General features: G+C 36.3%; 2 protein-coding genes across 2 annotated transcripts; one reads left to right on the top strand and one right to left on the bottom strand.

Annotated features, from left to right (window-relative positions):
- Positions 1-4,727: 4,727 nt before the first annotated feature.
- On the top strand, positions 4,728-14,903 carry LOC140768457 (SH3 domain-containing protein 2-like). The gene is made up of 10 exons (XM_073108735.1): positions 4,728-4,857; positions 6,134-6,256; positions 6,338-6,407; positions 6,480-6,631; positions 7,602-7,703; positions 7,886-8,086; positions 8,190-8,252; positions 8,337-8,489; positions 8,601-8,675; positions 14,606-14,903. The coding sequence occupies exons 1-10, from the start codon at positions 4,798-4,800 to the stop codon at positions 14,720-14,722; spliced, it is 1,116 nt and encodes a 371-aa protein (XP_072964836.1). The 5' UTR covers positions 4,728-4,797; the 3' UTR covers positions 14,723-14,903.
- Positions 14,904-15,501: 598 nt separating this feature from the next.
- Positions 15,502-20,587, bottom strand: LOC140768145 (subtilisin-like protease SBT3.5). The gene is made up of 11 exons (XM_073108285.1): positions 20,417-20,587; positions 20,219-20,310; positions 19,920-20,017; positions 19,663-19,818; positions 19,461-19,572; positions 18,193-18,736; positions 17,464-17,561; positions 17,157-17,396; positions 16,949-17,063; positions 16,589-16,793; positions 15,502-16,491 (listed from the first exon to the last, which is right to left on the bottom strand). The coding sequence occupies exons 1-11, from the start codon at positions 20,501-20,503 to the stop codon at positions 15,923-15,925; spliced, it is 2,316 nt and encodes a 771-aa protein (XP_072964386.1). The 5' UTR covers positions 20,504-20,587; the 3' UTR covers positions 15,502-15,922.
- Between the last annotated feature and the right edge of the window lie 1,564 nt (positions 20,588-22,151).

Here is a 22,151-nt window from a genome sequence, read left to right as displayed (position 1 = left end):
ACTTGCAAACCTCAAAGATGGGGAGAGAGACGAAGAAAATTTGGGAAAAAATGGAGAAAAAAAGGGTTTGAGGTAGAGAGATGAAGAAAAATAGGTAAAGTCAGGGGAAGCTTTAAGGCTTGTACGTGGTAGAGATTTTAGAGAATTCATGTGGGTTGTAGGTTTTGATATTATAATTTTGTGAGGTAGGGTTTAGTTATAGATGAGAGGATTTAGATTTTATGGAGTTAGGGTTTAGTTTGAGGAAGAAGGATTTTGTGGGGATTTAAGTTAGGTCAAAACTTTTTAAAGATATTTTAATAATTTTTGAACTAGAATTACATAAACTATATATCATAGTTAATGTCAGTTAGTTAAAGTAACGTTAGGGTGTTGAATGAATATTATAAAAAAAATAAGGGGTTAGTGTTATAAAATCTTTAAAGACGGAGTGCGTATCACAAAATAGACAAAATATAGGACGTGATTCGTAAAAATCTCTAAAATGTATTATATGCTTAATAAGTTTTCTTATACGCATAAGATCAAAATAGAGAGACAGCCAAACAAACCAAGGTACAGATTCATAGTTTTACTTGTTTTTAATAATAAACTTTTCTTACTCAAACCATGGTAGAGTGGACTGCTCATCAATTATTAATGAGACATCATTATCTTGCATTTAATGCTGTCAACTAAACTCAAGCAATGCCAACTCCTACCAACCTAGCTAGCAGTGTCAAGAGTACTGGTCATTGTCATGTATTTCTAGACAACTTTTGCATGCACAGCCAAGTCAAATGAGAGAATAGCTCCTCTGATAATAACTTTTTGTTGCAAACTTATTCGTGTACAAAAATACACTAGCATGTCGACTACTGTATCTCAATGTTAGGTTCTATCAGTCCATCACAGAGGTCTTAAATATGAGTCGTTTAGTTAGTTAGCTTTTGCATGCAGATTATTAGATTCCTGTGTGCCAACATGCTAAAGACCCGGTCGATTAAGTTTTGTTTTTTTAATAATTGAGTTTATAAAGCTTATTATAATTATAAGTTGAATAAAAAACGTTAGTTTTCTTTGATATATAGGTTGGACAACTCTAATAAGCTTTGGTGAAAAATTTGCTAAATATCATCTCTAATACCTATTACGAAAATCAAACCCATAACATTCTATGATCGAGCTTGGATTGAAATTAGTTTTGAGCGTGACTATGTGATCAGGCTTGAATTGGGATAATTTTAATCTAAAGTCAATTTTGAGTTTATTTCAAACCTGAGTCGGAGTTCGAGTTTAAACAAACTGCTTAATTAGCAATTTTAAGACTTATTAATTCAAGCCACTTTTAGCATTAGCAAGATTGAATTGATTTAAGCTTGAATCAAGCTTGAAATAAAACCTAATTCAACTATCAAGCAGTAGGGGCGGCCAAAGTCGAGGTAGACCACATGGAGTGGCTTGCCGGCATGGAGTAAAGAGTCGACAAAGGTGTGCGGAGGTGAAAAGTTGGTGCCGTTGGCTTCGACTAGTAGTAGGAGAGAATATAATAGATTTTACAATTTTATTCCGAAAAGATCTAAGCTAAGGTGAGATTTAATAGTTAATATATATATATTCGAGCTCAAGCTTGGCTTAACCTATTTTTAAGCCCAACTTGATTGAATCTTATTAAGCCGACCTCGAACCGGCGGCTCTGTTACTTTAACCGCCCTGGCTGCAACCTTGACTTAGCATAGACTTTCATTTTGGCATAATCCGATTACTTTGTAGCAACTTTTGATGGGTGTGGGAATATCTAGAAGCTTTAAGTTGCTCTCTCTCTCTCTCTCTCTCTCTCTCTCAATCCATCTCTTTAATTATTAAAATGCATGTTCTCAGATATTGGACGAGGTGATGAGTGGAGTGAGGACTGAAAAGTATGGGCATCCAGAATAGTTCCCGGAATAAAGACACCTCAAACTTGATCAAGACCCACCCCATATTCTCTACAATCCAAATTAAAAGAAAATTAGGTTTTCAAACAGACTCCAATCATCTGTTTCATGTATCACCCTCTCTTTCTCTCTCTCTCTCTCTCTCTCTCTCCCACACACACACACACACTATATATATATATATATAAGAGAAGGGAGATAAAACTTTGACCCTCGGATAAGTTTTACATTTGGCTGTAATACAGATCGACCAACAAAAAAGCGTAATATCAAGCCAATATTAATCACAAGCGCTAGAAGGAAGCTTTCACATGGCCAATATTGACAGCGTCATAAATAATAGTAGCAAATTAAAAATTTGCGAGAATAATATTGATGTAGGTAGTTCAGCATCTTATGGATGCGAACCTAGCTATAATACTAGACGACAAAGCCTAAATAAAGCAAAAGTAAAGAGAGGGAGATAAAAGCCAAACCTAGAGCAACTCGAGGACATATACAAGTTCTTTCAGTACAATAAATTCTCAACCAACAAAACAAAGCTTTGATGAAAATAGAGACAAGCTCAACTCGCCGAACATTGAAACTAAAGCACAAGTGGTGGAAAACGGCTGCACTTTATACTTTATACATATGCATAAATTCTCCCATACACCTCCTTACATGAGTTTTATTATAGAATCTAAATTATAAAAGTGATCATAAAGAAAAATGACAATCACATAATAACTACTGGATCAATCACTCACTAAATTCAATTCTAAATCTTTAAATTGTGAGATAAAGTTAATCTCCAATACAAATAACAGCATATATGCCACTTTCTCATGAAAGTGGACCCTCCCAACACTAATTTTCTAATCAATTATTATTAAACTGTCAAATCAATTTACCTTAAAAAACGATCAAATCAAACTGCATCTCATACTTTGGGGAAACCTGAACAATTACTTTTGATAATTTAGGTGGTGATTACAAAAAAAATCTAAAGCTTGTGCAGTTGAATCTACTTGGCTATCAAATAAAACAAACATATATTATTAAAATGCCACAAAGCCTGAACCATTTGCAATATCTCATCTCCCCTTGGACCCACTTGGTCCCCACTCATCTTGGATCAATCCTTTTCCCATAATTAAGCCATCCATTAGTTTACTAATCTCTCTTAATTAAGCTCCCCCACTTGTTAAAGTGATGCCTTTTCTCTTCACAATTAGCAGTACTCCATCCATAGTTTATGCCTAGTAGCATCAAAGTTTCCACGAGGTGGCACCACTCCCAATCCACATCTTTAATCCAAGAGAGAAATATTCTTTGGCACAATCCTCCATTAGGGCTACACTGGTGGAGTGCTTAAAAATCTTAAACATCTTTTCCATAGCCCACGCACTAAGGCAATGAGAGCTCTTTCTTCTATAATACCTCGGTGGAATAGCTCATATCCTATTCCATTGGGATTGGATTCGTTGCCCGAAATTAATACATTAATCGCGCCCATTCAATACACGAGCTTAGATTCTATGGCTTATTATTTTTGCTTTCTTGTGACGATTATGATCACTAGATAGACTCGATTGATACATTAGCGCGAATCAGTAATCTCCAACTGTTCTTTTTTTCACTTTAGAGTTTAGACCCACCCCTCTTGCTTATCTTAATCAAATTATTGGAGAGAATAGGTTGGAAGATTCTGAAAGCTAATACAAAGAATAAAATATTCCTCCACATCTCATGAGTATTCATAATCCAATTCGTTGCAGTATTAGAATAAAGCCTTACCTACAAACACTTTTTAAATATTCTACAAATAATACAGATATGGGTGTCGGTTTATAATTTGACAGAGATGATCGTGAAATAAAGGTTCGAACTAGTTAGAAGGGTTTCCTTTTTCCCCCCACTGAAAGCATTACTAACATGAGAGTATTGGACTTATTGATATGAGTTCTCGTTTGTCAGTGATACAAGATGGAATGGATCTTAACCTAAAGGTTATACTTCAATTATAAAATTTTTATTATGACATATATACCCCTGACACCGTAGGCAAAAAAAGAGTTGAAAAAGACTAAAATACCCTCTCGAGAAGGTAAGAAAATTTTGGCATGCTAAATTTTTTCTCTTTTTCCATCAAAATATAAATATAAGGCTAAACATATCATATAACTACTTAAGTGATTTCATAAAAATATCATCGAAACCTATGTGAAGAGATATTTGAGATATTTTTAATAGATCGAGAAGTCTATATGTGAAAACAAAAGATAATAGTTGAGAAATTCTAAGTGTAATTAATCTAAAAAGAAAGGGCAAAGCTCGAGAGGTAATCGCAGCCAAAAGTCCGTAAACGATCGGTTTGGGCCGAAGTGGTCTACTTTGGGCCCAATTAACAAGGCCCACCTAATCCCTCACGTGCATTGCACGTCTTCCATTGAAAAATATTGAAAATAAATTATAACTAACATTTCATATTTTGACTACATTATATATTTATAAAGCCATCTCTGTTTTATAATTTTTAATTTATAAATTAGATATGACATTTGAGATTAGATAGTAGTAATTTTGGATCCAATGTGATTTTAGTATTTTAAAAGCTTGATTTGATTTTATTTGGTTAAATCGATATTTTGATTTATCTATTTCGGAGGTTTAATTCGGTATTTTTAATATTTAGTAAATAGAGGGCTCTATCTGTAAATTACAAAAAGATAGTGGTTTATTGTAATATCGTCAAAGTGTAGGGTGTTAGTTGCACTTTTCAAAACATATTTTGTTAATTTGAAAACCTCTTCCATTTGTCCACGAAAGCGGAAAGTCCCCTCGATTGTCGCCTCCGAAATTTTTTCGTCCGCCCATTTCGATCCGCTCCGTCTCGTGGATGGACGCCATTAGGAAGCAAGCAACCAAGCTCAGAGAGCAAGTAGCCAAGCAGCAACAGGCATTACTCCTCTCTCTCTCTCTCTCTCCACATTCTTCGATTTCGTTACCAGTTCTTATTTTGATCTCACATAGATCACGGCACTTGATTGTCTACATTGTTATTATCCCTGTTTGGGATCGCTTAAACCTCAGGTTTATTTCTACATTGGCAATCTGGATAGATTTCCTTGCTCTCTGTTGGTTGTTGGATTTGCTAGGGTTTGGGTTTTAGGGTTTAGGGCAATGCTTGCTGTGTTTGTCATTTCTTTCTTGTTTTTGGCGGCTTCTTGACCTTTCCATTGAGATTTGATCTGACGTTGAAGTTTTCCGACCGAGCTTGGTTGATGATATGAGTGCAAGTGCAAAATTTTATTTGTCGCATGCCCAGCTGATGAGGGGTAAGCAATTAATTCTGATGCCAAGCATACTTGGGAATTAGATTTTTGCTACAGAATTGTGTACCCGGATGTCCTCCTTGTGGGGGAAAGATAAACCTTGCGTACAACGATAACCATATTAAAGAATATATATATCATGGCATGAAATCTTAATATGAGCCTTCTGCAAATTCATAGATATTTATGTCCCACAGGTAGGGATGAAACCGCATCCGGGTACTGACTGGAAAGTGGTAAAATCATATCTGTTTTTATTTTTTTTTCTTCGAATACAGATAGATCTCTATTACCATATACTAAGTACAACCATGGATGTGGATCGGATATTGGATAAATCCGTATTCATTTATGAATGTAGAAGAAAGTCTTTTATATAATTTAGTTTCATATTATTTTAAACTAAATGATATGCAAATATTGATTCAGATATTAATATTTAGCTCATATCCATATTTACATAGACCATTTGAATAGGGGTATGAATTCAGATATTATGATTAATAGGAAAATATTAACCCATATCCGGCAAAACTTGCATAGGGAATCGAATGGGTCGGAAATCCGACCCATTTTTGCCCCTACCCACAATGTCACCATTTATGTCAATGCATGACCTAGTATAAATTCTACAATTACAAACATCATTTAACTCTCAAAAGTTTGAAATTTTCTAGAAGTATTTGAACTGTAGCTGCATTTAATTTCATTTTAAAATTTTGGGATACATAAAGGAACTTTCTAATAGATGAGTATGTTTCCTATATAGTATCTGATATGGTATAGAAATATTCATGCATCCTAGATATCTTAATTTTTGTTCTTTCTAGCAAGAACACCTTCTGGTATGTGGTTGTGGTTCCAAAGGGCAGTCTTATCATTTTGCTGATACCATGACAGGCTGTTCTCAAGCAATTTGGAGGTGGTGGATATGCTGGTTTTGATAATGGATTTCCTGATGAGGCAGATCTTAAACAGCATAAAAAACTAGAAAAGCTTTACATTTCAACACGTGCGGGAAAGGTTAGCTATCTTAGGACGGTCTATTTGCAAGTTTTTCATGTATCAAAATTTTGATTTCAACTTTCTATTTGTTTCTTTCAGCGTTTTCAAAGAGATATCGTTCGTGGCGTGGAAGGCTACATTGTTACTGGATCCAAGATAGTTGAACTCGGTATAGATAAATCTGGTGCTGCTTCTCATTGGTAACTTTGTTATCCATGAATTTAAAAGACATTTCCCTTAGGCACCAAGCTATCAGAAGAGAGCAAGAAATATGGTGGCGAAAACAGCTGCACAAGTGGCAATGTGTTGTCAAAAGCTGCACTAAACTTTGGACAAGCTCATGCCCAAATGGAGAAGGAACATGGGAATTTGTTGAAAGCCCTTGGTACCCAGGTCTGATTTTTTTTTTCTCTTTTCCATGTATATAGGCATGTCTCCCCATGCTCAACTGAATGTAGTGCTGATATTTATTCTGGGAAATTTGTAACCTGTGTATTGTTCATCTTCTTTTACTTAATATATACTCCTCACTAGGCTCATATTCTTGATTCTAATTTCTACATTTATGTGCACTGTTAATGAGTTTGATACATTTTCCAACCATTCAACCAAGAGAAAGAGATTATAAGTTCAGATCTTAAGAGCAAATTAATCCATCAATAATGCTTTATATGTGTTAATATTCCTTTCTACTTACCAGAAGAGCATTTTAATGTACCAGCCACTAGGGTCCCTCAAACCCAAGATATGGGGATAGATTCTACATAGCATTACCTTCATTATTGAAGAGGTTGAGGTTGTTAAGTTAATCATCTTGAGTTATTCTTACAAGGAATGTCCCATTTGACATCCTAGTATGTATATATCTAGGAATCTCACAACTCTTGGTCTAGAAATATCTGATTTTTATTTTTTTATTCCAACATCTCAAGTAACTTCCTGCTGTAAATTTCCTTTTGGTAGATCTTTGGAGTACAAATTACTTATGGTAGGAGAGCTTATTATGCCACGTACATATTCTCATTAATTAAATCAATGACATGATATTCAACTTTCTGTAAGTGTTCAGGATGTGGGGCCATTGCATTATCTGACTTTCTTTTTTGGTTCTATCCCATGCAACTCTCTGTTGTCAGTTGGAGTTTGTATTTTCCTGTTCTTTTTGTTCAGTGCATTTGACATCTATAAACTTACTATCCTCTTCTTGTTCGTTAACATCATCATTTGAATTTGTTCTTCTTATTTTTGAATTTACTAATAGCTGATGGTATAAACATTGTCCTCCTTCCTTCTCCCCTTTCTATTTTTTGCTTGTAAGTTGATGAGCTGATTGGTTAATAGTTTGAAATCTGCAAGTTGCCAGGTTGCAGAGCCATTAAGAGCTATGGTAGTAGGCGCCGCATTGGAGGATGCTCGCCACCTGGCTCAAAGATATGACAAATTGCATCAAGAAGCTGAAACTCAGGTAATAATGCATACATTACAATCATCTGCCTCTTCTGGAACTATTATATATTTCATTCAATATAGTGAAGTAACGCTTGCTCTGCTGCATGAACTTTGATAGTTTAAGGCATCATTGCCTGATGATAATATTCATTCAGATAATGTTAATTTCCACTTCTTGAATGGCAACACTATTTACAGGCTATTGAAGTTTCAAAGCGCCAAATGAAAGTAAGGGAAACCCCTGATAATGGTGATAGTAATTTGAAGTTGGAAGCAGCTGAAGCAAAACTTCTAGAGCTGACATCAAACATGCAAGTTCTTGGTAAAGAAGCTGTAGCAGCAATGACTGCTGTTGAAGCTCAACAACAAAGATTAACTTTGCACCATCTCATAACAATGGTATAATTTATTCCCCTTTTATCTGTCATATATGCCTTAATATTTCGCATATTATTGATAATTATTGGCAAGACATACGCTCAGAAATTCTTTCTTAATGAAGGTTGAAAAAGAACGCACTTACCATCAAAGAGTTCTTCACATACTTGATCATCTTGAAGGAGAGGCAAGTGGTCAGAATATGATCTTAAGGATGATGAAACCACTTGGTTCTCCCTTGTTCTATCTCACTGTCAGCTTTGATTGACAGATTGTTTCAGCACGGCAGAGAATCGAAGAAATTGCAAGCCCATTCACAGAAGATCATAATTCACAACCTCCTTCATATGAGGAAGCCAATGGTATATATTCTTCCGAGACAGCTGATGAATCAACCAATTCTGTAGGATACTTTTTGGGAGAGGTACTTAAATTTAGCTTTGATATGTTTGAACTTGTAATGTCATGCTGGATTAAGACCACTATGTTTGAGCTTTGCCTTATTGATCCTTACATCTGTTTTTACATTCTGAAGGTCATGCATTCATATCAGGCTGAGTCAGATGTTGAACTGAACTTGTTAATTGGGGACTTCGTTGTTGTAAGAAAGGTAACAAACTAACAATGCTTCATTTGGACTCAGTAGCAGTTTATCATTTTTTCCTTTCTTTTCTCAGTTTCTCTTTATTCATCATGATAAACTTAATAATATTCAAGATGTTTCATGGGGAGTTCATGTTGTTGTGTTTGAGATTTGAAACAGATCTTTTGTTTCCCTGGTCATATGGTATTTTAACCAAAAAGCATTGAGCCATCAGTAGAGGATAGGGATTTTGTTTTTCATTTGAAAAATTATATGCCCTTAGCTTGACTTCCCGAACATTTGCTTATTATGTTAATAATGTGAATTAATAAAGAATAAATAAGAAAAGATGAACACATGAGTTCTTATATGGAAAAATCTCAAATCAAGTAAAAAATCACGTATCCAAACTCGGATCAAAACTATTCACTAATAAAAATATATCAATTTATAATACCAACTTACAAACAATTGTCGATACTCGTGACTTTATCTAAAATCGTCTTGCTCACTAGATCTCATGCTGCGTCTTGTGATCAGTTTTCATTTTCGAGTGACTCTAGAGATTGATCTAACCACCTCACTGACCTTTGAGGTGTAGTCCTCCACTATTTGGAGAACAAAAGTGTGAAAGTTGAGATTTTTCTATGTTCCATCTAAAGTTGATGAAGTTCTTCCAAAGTCTATCAAAGATTGTGATAGATGACTATTAAGGTTAGGCTTTAAGTTAGTGTGTACAAACATGACCCTAGGGAATCACACATGTTTGTTGTTAAGCATATTATAAACAAAGGTTGTTGTACTCAATTGCTTTGGATGAATCAGATGGTCAGGGATTATGCAATTGATTAATATACAATGATTTCGTATTGTTATAACATGAATGCAATAAATATCTCAAAACATCTTGTTCAACACTCACGTACAAAGCACATTGATATACGTTATCACTTTATATAGGAACTGGTTGAAAGTTTTGGAGCACATTCAAACGGATCATCAACTCAACTATTTGTTCACAAAGCCTTTAAATGTTCAAAGATTTGAGTATCTTAGAACTTCTTTAGGAGTTTGTGCATTCGGTTGATTCTTGATGACATTTTTTTTGGCTAAGCTCATGTTTTTTCATATATTTTTATTTTGAACCTAGATTCGTATCTTTTATTTTATGATGTGCTTAACAACAAATTGGTGATTTCTTATGGTTAGACTGATATCTAGCAGACACTTACACTAAAATTAATGTCAGACCTACTTGCATTTAGGGGTGTAAACGAGCCAAGCTTGAGCAAGTTGGCTCTAGCTCAGGTTTGGCTCGAAATTAATTTCGAGCCCTACTTTAATGTTTAGGCTCAGCTTAGACTAAGCCTGAGCCGAGCCTGAGCTTTATTAGAGGAGGAGACGGCGAAGCAGACGGTGGTGAAGAAGTCCGACGCCAGGATCTTCTTCAGCTTCTCTAAACCCACCATCACATAAATCCAATCAAGACCAAAGAAATCAACAAGTCACAAGTCTAAATAGCAGATCCTCCACGCTGAGCCTAAGCAAGCTGGCTTCGACTAAGGCTCGAAATTAATTTGAGCCTTACAATTGGGCTTAGGCTCGGCTCAACTTAACTCGAGTTGAGCTCGAGCCGGACTCGAGCTTCAGCCAATCTGAGCCCGAGCCGATGAAGGAGGATGAGGTGCACCGCGGCGGAGGACGAGGCAGGAATTTATACCGAGCCTAAGCGAGCTGGCTCTAGCTCAGGCTCGGCTCACTATTAATTTTGAGCCGGCTCTAGCAGCTCGGGCTCAGCTCAGCTCTGATCGAGATGAGCCCAAGTCGCTTGTTGAGCTTGACAGCCCTAGTTTGGAGTAGACTACTTCTTGCTTCTTTTTAGGAGTTTTTTTGCCAATGAGGCTCTCCTCTATTGGGATGATGCGTGGTTTGCCGATGGAGGACGAGGATGCCGGATGAGGAGGTGACTGCGGCTTGCCAAAGGAAGAGGAGGATGAGGCTTGCCGACGTGGAGGAGGAGGATGGCAACGAGGGGGCGGCTTGAGGAGGAGGACGATGACGATGATGACTTGAGGAGGACTAGGCAGCGACGGCTTGAGGATGACGTGGCGGCGACGACTTAAGGAGGACTCGAAGGCGCGAATGAGCGAGTGTAAGGAATTGGAAAATTTAGAGATAGAGATTTAGGTTGTGTGAATAGACAATAGTGCTTGGTTTATATACCGAGCCTATATAGCTTAGGCTCGGCTCGAAATTAATTTTGAGCTTCAAATTTAGGCTCAGGCTTGGCTCAACTTATGTCCAGCCGATTCGAGCCCGAGCCACTCGTTTATTTTGACACCTCTACTTGCATTCAAATATAGCAAACTATCTACCATACTTTTGTAAAGCTATTGGTCAAAGCTTTTTCCTAAGTTGTCCAATTTTTGTGCTAGTACTCGTAGGAGTTTTGGTATCTTTGTAGATCCTAAACCAAGCTTAGTTACTAAATTCCTAGTATATTTGGATTAAGCGATGAATATCCGTTTATCCAATTTAGTGATTTGCAATCCTGAAAAGAAGTTCAACTTACTCATTATAATTGCCACAACCCGAAATAGGAATCATGACTAGTCATGTATCCCAATAGGTTTGAGATACATGAAGCCTTAACAATAATTATCTAACTTTATAATATATTGAAACTCAAAATTCATTTAATAACTCCAATTCAAAAACTTTCAAAGACATAAAATACTTAAATTATATAATCAATCTCTTTTAAATACCACTAAAGCAATAGTCAGCTTTTCAATTTTGAAAATAAGAAAATCACTACTATAACTGAAGGTGTAAAGACCAAGATCCTAAGTGAAGGTAGAGTTCTGGTGCCCATCAGTTTCCTTTAATGTAACATATATATATATATATATTTCAGAATTAGAACTAACACTGCAACAATTATCGGAGGTTCTAGTTCCATGAATAACAATCTTTCCAAATTGATTCATGATCAAACATTCATTTCTAGAAAATCTAACCTTAAATTGATTATCTCAGATTTGACTAACACTCAATAGATTAATTCAGACATTTTCTAATCTAGGGATACCTGAGGTGCTTATTGTCCCTCTACTAAATAACTTTAGAAGAGTTTTCCTCATTGAAAGTAATAGCACCCCCTTCATAATCTTCCAAACAAATGAAGAAAGATCTATCCCCAGATACGTGCCTAGAACTACTGCTGTCTAAATACAACATGTTTGCAGTTAAAGCTTTAAGTGCAGTATGAACAACATAGCACCTAAGGTCTGATTTTATAGTAGATACATAATTTTCACACCATAAATAAATGCATGTTTAGTTCTTTTCAGCAAGTTACAGTGAGGTCTAGTATGTCCTACTTTGCCACAATGGAAATAGGTAGGAGCAAATCTTGGTCGTCGTATCTTAGTGGATTAATTAATATTATGATTTACTTTCTACTTTTAAATATATCCAGCATCCTTGTTATCCATGGTGACTTAAGAAACCTTCTTCATTCCCTTGGTAACCTGCAGAAACAAATACAACTCTAGAATTTGAAGCATCGCCTGCATATCCAAGTCTAAACCTGTTCTTGCTCGTGATGAGCACAATTTCATCCCGTTTATTTTTTCCCTGCAGGAAACCCACTTTCTTTTCAAGCCATTCATGCTCTCGTTTTGAGTTATCAAGTTTCTCCTTTTAACTTCTTTTAATTTGGTGAGGAGTTTCATATATAATTTTGTAGGATTCTGGAAATAGTTTGTCATCGGCTTGTTGAATATTTGTTTCATCTTCGGAATCTGACGTGTCAAAATTTAGTTCACTAGCACTCGAAGACTTGTCTGAACATTCAACAGATGCAATTAAGATAGTAAAAGCTAAAAAATATCCTTGTTTAGTCTCAGAATCATTGTTATCGGATTCATTCGAGTCATCTTAAGTAACTTTCATAGCTTTATCTTCCTCTTAAGTTGGTTCAAATATTCTTGAGCTATATGTCCAAATGTTGGACTGTCAAAGCATTTAACTTTATTATCTTAATCTTTTGTCTTAGATTTGAAGCCTTGATTGTTCGATCCAAAACTAGGTGCAGTGGTACCTTTTTTGTCACAAATTTTACTCTTGTGTTAATTTTCAGAAATAATCTTTGGATTCTTGAGAAAATTTTGAAATTCTTTATAAACAACGCCATCATATCAGGATCAACTCATCAAACTCATCATCGTCATCCTTAATAGTCGTTAAGGCAATGCCTTTGAACTTCTTTGGTTGATGTAAAAGACTTCAAAGATTTTCAAGTTAACAACTATTTTAAGAAAGTCAACATCCTTGCTTTTCTTGATAACACTAACTTGCGTTTGAAGCCTTTTAGACAAAAATCTAAGAATTTTCTTGACAATCTTGTTCTCAGTAATAATTTCACCTAGGTTAAAAGTGGAATTTACAATGTCAGTCCACTTAGCATAGAAATCATTAAATGATTCATCCTCTTCCATGTGAAGAGTCCCGAAATTGGTAACAAATCTTGGAAGCTTGGACAGTTTAACAATAGAGGTACCCTCATTGGCAGTTTTAAGGATGTCCTATGCATTCTTAGCGATTTTTCATATGCAAATTTGTTTAAAGTTTAAACTAGGTGGTATTTGTTTAAAGTTTAAAGTTTAAACACACCTAAAGATGACATTCATAGCATTACTGTTCCAACCAGCGTTATCATTATCTATTTTGTACCACTTATCTATTATCTAGAGGTTTTTTCAATGTCCTTTTTGCTAATAATCATAGCAGGAAATGAACAACTATGAACTACAGAAAGTCAAACGCATTCATCAACAAATTTTAGGATAGATCACATCCTAGCTTTCCAATATGGATAATTAGATCCATTGAGTAAAGGAGGTTTTTCCATGTTTGGCGTAGTCCTCCACGATTTGGAGAATGAAAGGTGTGAAAATAGAGGTTTTTCCATGTTCCGTGTAAAGCCAATAAAGTTCTTCCAAAGTCTCTCAAAGATGATGACGTGTGCCTACTAGAGTTAGGTTTAATTGACCTTTAAATACCTTTGTCAAATAAGGCAAAATATCTCTTAAAAAGAATTCCACAAAATCTTATGTAGAAGTTGAGATTCACGACGGCATTTGGATGCCAATCAAGTCACATTAATGTGCTGGCTTAAAGTTTAAATTCTCGAGTCCGTTTGAATCAAGTTCAAACTTCATTTGAATGCATGCATCAAGAAAGCTCTCTGTATTGCTGACACCAAAAACCTTGTTTGAACTTCAATACGAATTCCTGCAATTCCTGCAATACCAAAAACATGGTATCTGTATTTGTGAACATTTGCAACTGCATTTCGTACACTGTTTGTGAATTTATTCTGCCACTCTTCTTTTGTAATACATCTGACCTCCAACTTGTGAATATACTCATTACAAATTACCTACACATATGAGAGATTATTTTGATCACTTTTGCCAATATACAAACCTTACATCATTGATGAAGATTGTTTAAGTAGTGAATGAAATGAAACGTTCAAAAATATAAACTTCTTTGATATGCTCATGAACAGGGTTCCTCAGAGTTTATAATTATAAATTTGAGGAAGATGTCTTATATCTCAAAGGATGTACTCTTGGTATGGCTGCCACATCAAAAGGTTAAGGAAGCTTTTAAGTTTCCCTCTATCATTTGTAGGGCAAGCAAATGGGTGCCAAACAGGTCATGCTTGTTTAGTAATTGTAGCCATTGAAATATCTAATGTCTTAGTCATTATATACTGGAGAATATTAATGCTAAAAGCTTTGTCTTGTTTATTTGTTCAGTTATCCGTATACACTTCCATCACATATGTATATCTTCTTTGCAGGTTTCATCAACTCAAAATTTGAAAGAGTTGCTGGTTGATTTTTTCTCCTCTCACAACCACTAATCTGAAGTTAATTTTACAGGTATCGAAGGATGGTTGGGCTGAAGGTGAATGCAACGGTAAAGCTGGATGGTTTCCATTTGGATACGTTGAAAGAAGGGACCGTGTGCTAGCAAGCAAAATTGCAGAAGTTTTTTAAGAAATCTGCTGCTGCACACATAGGATAGCCTCCCAAACTTAAGCTTGTATTGAGTGTATTAACATTACATGACTTGTATTATGACTTCAATCCATGTACAGAACCATGTTTATATGCTTATCTATAGCTTTTGTTCTCAATGTAAACTATTCTGTTGATTGATTAATTGATCATGGATGAGTTGTTCAATTTTACTCTTTAGTCATGATTTTGGTTAAAGTTAAAGATCCAAATTGCACCATGCAAACAAGAATAACATGTTTGGGAGGAAATTTAGTAGATTTTCGTTCGCTTGCTAAATAAATTTTAAGCTACTTCCCCAATTATGCTACTATGGAAATGCCACTAGAGGGACCAGGGAAAAGGAAAGGTTCAACATAGTATCATAGGAGAGAAACTTAGATTAAAATGTCAGTAGTTATGTGAAATGCCATCAATTTTTGTGGAAAAATTCAAAGAAATAATAAGATATCTGTCTCCCATATTCAGAATTTGCAGAGAAAGGTTGTAACTAAAGACCACCTGCCCATGAAAGGAACAACCATCTCAACTGCATACTTTTGTTATTTGCCCAATTTATATATATATTCATAAAGAGAGAGAGAGAGAGAGAGAGAGAGAGAGAGAGAGAGAGAGAGAGAGAGAGAGAGAGAGAGAGAGAGAGAGAGAGCAGAAAGGAGCTTTTGCAATTTAATTGTATTTAGTTCTTTAATTTAGCATATAAAACAAAGTGTATATATAGCTGATAAATATTTTACATATGGAGTATACACTAGAGTTTATTGTTACAAATTTAAAAGTAAATTCAATTAAATTACAAAAGCCCCGGATAGATATCCAAATTCAATATGTTGCATGGGATGTTTGATGTGTCAGAACATCAAGATTTCAATGACAAGGTATCTAATACAAAATATCAAAGAAGCTTCTTCCATGCCAAGGTACAAGCATATATCATTGCCATCACTTTGTGAACACCTAGCATATGTGACAAGTTCTTAATTAAGAGAGCAGAAGTTATAGATTGTCTCTAGATTTTAAAAAGATTATGACAAACGTACAACAAAGAAGCGTTCCATTACTTTCTTAGAGCACTTGCAAGATAACTCTCTCCTCAAATGTGCAGAGGGCAATAGTTATAGAGACACAGTATCTGTGCCAAAAATGAAAACAACAAAGAGGTAGAATCTCACATTTCCATCATGCATCGGTATATAAGTCGTTGATGACTGTGCGAACTACCATTGGAATCCTCACCGAATGTTTATTGTTTTTCCAAGTCAAACTTCCAAAAGTATATCTGCCTTGCACTTTTAATTTAGAGCGAAATGTCACCTTGAATTCTAACTTCTGTACAGTTGCGTTAAATTGTAAGATTGAGGGTTTGACGAGCACACTAACTCCAGGAGGATCTTCGACAGAAGCAGTGTACACTGATATGGTTGGACCTACATTTGTAACTGTTCTTGATACAGTCAGTGTCTTTCTTAGATCAGGAATTGATATAGATGGGAGGTTCAGGTCTTTTTGTGACTTGGGTGTCCTTTTGCAGACCGTAGTATGCTGTGTCATTGAGCTGATAGCAGAGTTATTGTATCCCATCGAGCAAAGGAAATGCATGTAATCTGATACACCCATGTCATATATAAGACCAGGATCTACAGCCTTGTTTGGATCAACATGACCACCGCCATGATCGAATGCGTTTGCTTGCTTGTAGGGAGCCCCCTCGGCTACCATGTCAAAACCATATCCATCTTTTACATAGGCTGTAGATAAGTAGATAATATGGAATCAACACCAAAAGAAATCAAGAATGTCATCAAATCAATAGAAATTTGCAGAGTAAATCTTGGTGAATCTTACCTGTAGTGATCAATGCAGATTTAATTGCAGCAGGGCTCCATTTAGGATGGACTGATTTGAGAAGGGCCGCAATAGCTGACACGTGTGGACATGACATCGAGGTTCCAGAATCAATCTTAAAATTAACAGGCCCGATACTGTATGATAAGGCAGAAGCTGGTGACCAGGAGGCCAAAATGTTCACACCAGGTGCAGCAATGTCGGGCTGCAGAAAATTAGGAAGAGACACCCGATTGAAGAAGCGACCTTAGAATATAACGGAGAGAAGTATAATTCTTTCATAACAATAGATAACATGCTATTTGGTTTCTATGAATGAAATGAATCTAGGTATTAACAAACATTAATAAGGAGTGTCACCTTCAAAACAAAGGGAGACAGAGAACTTGGACCTCGAGATGAGAAGTATGCTACTTCAGGGGCGATGAGTTTGCCAACAACTGTATTGATGGAGCTGAATTTAACAACTGGATTTCTGTATGAAAAAAAAAGGTTAGCGGAGAGCTCTTCAATTGCTAACATGAAGTTGGCAACTAAATACTAAGAATTATAGGACTTTGAGAGATACCTTGTGTTACTAATGTAAGTCAGAATAGAAGTTCCAATTTCAAAGTCTACTTGGATGCATGGAATGTCAAATGAGAATGCCATGTCTTTTGTCAAGAACTGTGCAAAGATAATACCAACACCATGAGATCTACTAACAGTTTCTGCTGCAACTGCAGCGGATCTTTGGTTCCTTGTTTGGAAACAGAGTACCACGTTCCCTTTGGCTAAAGTAGCATTAAGAGATCCTGCAGTGCAACTTCTGTAAAGACGTCAAACTTAAATATAATAAATCGTCCTTGCCACCAAAATATAGCAATAGAGGATACCTTGCATCACTAGCCTCTGCATCATTAGAGGCAATATCTTCGGCAAAAACAATCCGAAAAGTCCTATGCGGATGCTTTCCAACATACAGAGATTGACCCTGATTTTTAGCTAGAGTGATGAGAAAACTATGCACAATGAATGATGTAAGAGAGAATTGCAGGTTTATTAATAAATAAAGCTTTAACTATGTTAGCCACAGTCAAAAAGAAGATTTATGATTCCTTCCAAAGAAAGTTATATCAGCGCATTCTAAGTTTGCCTGATATAGCATACTTTGTGCAGTATGATAGTCATTCTAACTAGCACGCAGTTAGAGCTTCCCCTTAATTTTTCTTTTTTGGTTTCCACAAGAGGGTATAACTATGTGATGACACTTTTGCACACAGAACAACATGTATTTGCTACTTCACTTTTGAAGTACCTTGTTGATGTGGCCAAAAGGTGAACTTACATCATCATGCATAAATCAAATGAACAACATTTTTCAGGCATTCTCGATAGAACAATGTAACAAATGATGTTAATATTGACATTTCAAACTGAATCAAAGTAGATAAATTGAAAAGAAAAAAGAAAAGAAGAAACTTTATGTAATACCTAGTAATGCATGCTATGGATTTGAATCGTTTGATCATTCAAAGTTGGTAGGATGCTGTGGACAGTAAAGCAATATTTCGTTGATACTTTTAAACAGGTATCATGCTACGTGTAAGAGGATGAGATTTTACCGCAAAAGTATTGTTGTTGCCAAGGGTGATTGTCGTAAGAAAAGTCCGGTCAATTGTGCTTGCTCCAACAGTTATAACCCAAGGAGCTGTATTTATCACCGTCTGCGAGTAAGGACCAGAATTCCCTCCAGAACAGACCACAGTGATACCTCTAGCTGCAACATGAAAGGAACCGATAGCCAAAACATCCTCAACATAAGCAGGAAGAGGAGGCGCTTGGCCCAAGGACACTGAGAGAACATCAACTCCATCATGTATCGCATCATCAAAAGCAGCAAGAATGTCTGCAGAGCTGCAATCACCGGTAGCCCAACATACTTTGTAAATGGCTAATCTAGCCCTGGATGCTCCACCTCTTGCTAAGCCATGTGCAAGTCCAAGAAAACTCGCATTAGCTACTGAAACACCGGCAGCAGTGGACGATGTGTGTGTACCATGTCCTACTGCATCACGGGCAGATAGGAACTCAAACATGTCACTTGTATTCAATTTTCCATATTCAGCTTCATATCCTTTAATGTACCAGCGTGCACCGATTATTTTCCTGCAGAAAGAACCCTACCATGAAACTTAGAGTCACTACCTTGGCATCTGTAAGTTTTTAATTATGCAAGTTTTACTGCTAGTTCTAAACGACAGTCCTTGGAAAAAGGATTATCTACTGAATCTGAATGTACAGACTTCTGTAAAAAATATGGAACATTTCTATGAATGAGTCCTTACTTATGCACTCAAGGTCATAGGAAGAGTAGCTTGCACTTGTTACTGTAATGGAGATGGTGAAAAAGTGATATTCTCAGTTAGGAAAGATGTTGCTGCAAGTATGGTCTCAGTATGAGATAATTCAAATACTTCATTGACAAATAAATTCATTTCTTAAGCACTCTATACAAATGGATAAATTCATTTCATTGTGTCAGAATCCAACAGACGAGTTAGGGTTACATTCAAACAGGATTCAGTCTCTGAGTGGCCAAAATAGGAAAATATTTTACATGCAAACCTAGAGATCTATCTTAAGGATAATAATTTCAGAAAGCTTAGAATCAACATGCTTTTCAACACAATAACAAATTATAAGATCCCATAGACCTACTATTTTGGCAGATCAGATTTTTTTTTTTCTCGTTTTGACAAAATCTAGTTGCACGCTCGGGCATTGAGGAAAGAAACTCTTATTCTATCCCACAATTCACCAGCATGATCTACAAATTTCAACAAGTGAACATAATTGTAGAAACCACTGCAGGGAAAAGGAGAACACTAACCTATTGCAATTCGAAACATTAAACTTCTCTCCTTCAACACATTTTCCTTTCCAACGAGATGGAACATCTCCCATATCATCATCTCTAAAGCTCTCAGATTCAGGCCATATGCCTACAAATAATCCGATGTACCAATCTTCAAGCAAATATTCACCTCTACCAAACTTACAACTCAATGGAGCATAATACAGCAAGAACTTACCGGTGTCCAACACACCAATGATCGACTCATCACCTGATCTACTCACCGAAAGTAGCCCGTTCCAAGGCTCCGTATTCAAATGCAAAAAGTTCCAACTCCTAGTGGTGTGCAAGTCAAGAATCCGATTCGGAATAACTCGAACGACTCCCGGCCAGTCTGCATTCCATAATTCGACAATAACCATCAATTACAAAAATACAAAAAGATAACCTTTGATGCCACCATCCAAGATTCGTTAAAAGAGTTCGAGGACACACTGGCAAGATGAGCAGCCTGCGATTTCGTCAGCGTGGCCGCAAACCCCGAGAACCCATGCTTGTAGCTATACAAAATTGATGATTTAGCCTCTTCTTCACTACAACCAACAAAAATTTCAAGACCCAAATGCAATTAGTATAACTGAATGCCAATACATTTCTTAACATAAAAGAAGACACCATTTCTGTTTAAAATCATAAACAAAACCCTAGAACCAGACCACCACAGGCCCTAATCTCAACAAATACTACTCCAAATGCTTCAAATCAAAGAGGAAGAGAGGGGAAGTTTAAGAGACCTCCCAAGAAGAGTTGTGAGCATCCCGTGATGCAGTCCTTGTACCAACTCTGTCTCCAAATGGGTTTTCTCCCCCATGTATACAATGTAGACCTACCAAGAAGCCAAGAACAGAAGACCAAGCCTCACTAAATCATTGAGAGGGAGCAATTATAGTCATTAAAAAGGAAACTAGAAGGTGGAGATGAGCTAAACTCACATTGCTACCATTAGAGAGCCCAAAGAGCAGCCACTGTAGCAGAGCTAGGAACTGAACAGTAGGATTTGAAGAAGAAAGTTTCGCCATTCCTGGAGTAAAGAGTGGTGAAGTGTAGAGAGAGAGAGATTGAGGTAAAAATAAATGGATAGGCAAAAGATAGAAGACTTGAGTGGAGTAGTTGATTTTATGAGAGCAAGATTTGTTGGGTGTGTTTGTCCGTCACAGTGACGCAAGTGGCTTGATCTCTTTTCCAGGAGACAGTCGGTCCCATCAGAAACGGAGCAGATCGTATGCACAAATGGCTGTATGAAAAATCTACCAAGTCTTCGTTGGTCAACCTGTAATTGGCTGTCGGACTAGTTCTAGTACACCCACCATACAAGTAGAAGCCAAAGGAAGGGCTTACGATGATCGAGACATAGGGCCACACCATGTGGAGGAAGAAATAGATTCGGGACGATCGCACCTATTGTGAAAGACTGTAGATGGCTCCTATCTATTGTATCTCTTTGAAATATATATATACACAACGAGAAGCAAACAAAGTGACAGATCGGTTAGTTTCATCCTGTAAATATGATGATTTTTTATGCACCCGGCTAGGGCCTTTCCCTACCCCGTTGGTGCAAATCATGCTCGCCGACGACAACGAAGCCTTACGTAATCAAGCTTAATATCTTAATATAAAATTCATCTTTTATAACAAAAAAAAAATAATATTCTCCATGCCGGAGGTTTTTCGGCGGCCTTCTCTTATAGATTTATAGAGTTTTTTTTTTCTTTAATAACTAGATCATTCTCTATAGATTCACAGAAAACGTACGCCGGATTTATCATAACTCATAAGGAGAATTTCTTTTTTAAATTTTTTTTTTGACAAATATATACCACAAAATTACATCAATAAAAAATTAAAACTTTAGTGCAATAGAAACAGCGAGATACAAGCAATCAATACATCAGTATGCATAAGCGGATAAAGTGACGATAGTAAAAAAAATTAAGATCACACAAAATAGCAAGGAAAAAGATAATTATATACCCAAAGTGGATCATATTAAGAATAGAGCCAAAAAGGAGGCATAGATAGTGATACCCAAGAGAAAAAAAAGAAGAAGTAAAATTCTAATGGAAACTTTTAGTTCTTGTTTATTTGTTTTACTAAAAATGTTGGTGTTGGTTTAAAAAGTCCTCCTCACTTTTCTCTCAAAAGTTCTCCACACTCAGTGTTTGGCCATGATTGACACCTTCTCTGAAGTTCTCTCCATTCCACCTATGCTCATCATATATTTTTAATATCCAACTTATTCTCCCAACAATATATAACCACGCCTAGGAAATCGCTTTGGGAGATAGTTTGTTCAACAAAAAACTCTAATTATTCGCAAATTCTTGCTAACTAATTTTATAAATAAGTTTAGAACTTAAAGATAATATATAAAAAAAAACACCCTTTTGTGCCGGTGTTTGACCACTAGTGCGCACAAGAAAATGGGTGGGTTTAGAGGAGGGGGTTGACTCGGTGCAGTGGAGAGGAGTTGACTTTGGGGAGTGGGTTTTCTTCTTCTTCTTTTTTTAATCTTTCTTTTTTCCCACTATGATTCGAGAAGTTGAGGAAGTTGGAGTGCAACATCGAGCACACACAGCGGCAGCCATTTTGGGTGGTGTGTGTCGACATGTACGCGTTTGTTGCCCCTCTAAATTATTATTATCTTTCACATATAATTCTTAATTT

Source organism: Typha angustifolia, chromosome 2 (assembly GCF_048772165.1).
Source record: "Typha angustifolia cultivar Huaian chromosome 2, ASM4877216v1, whole genome shotgun sequence".
NCBI lineage: Eukaryota > Viridiplantae > Streptophyta > Magnoliopsida > Poales > Typhaceae > Typha > Typha angustifolia.
This window is presented reverse-complemented; position numbering and strand designations above follow the sequence as displayed.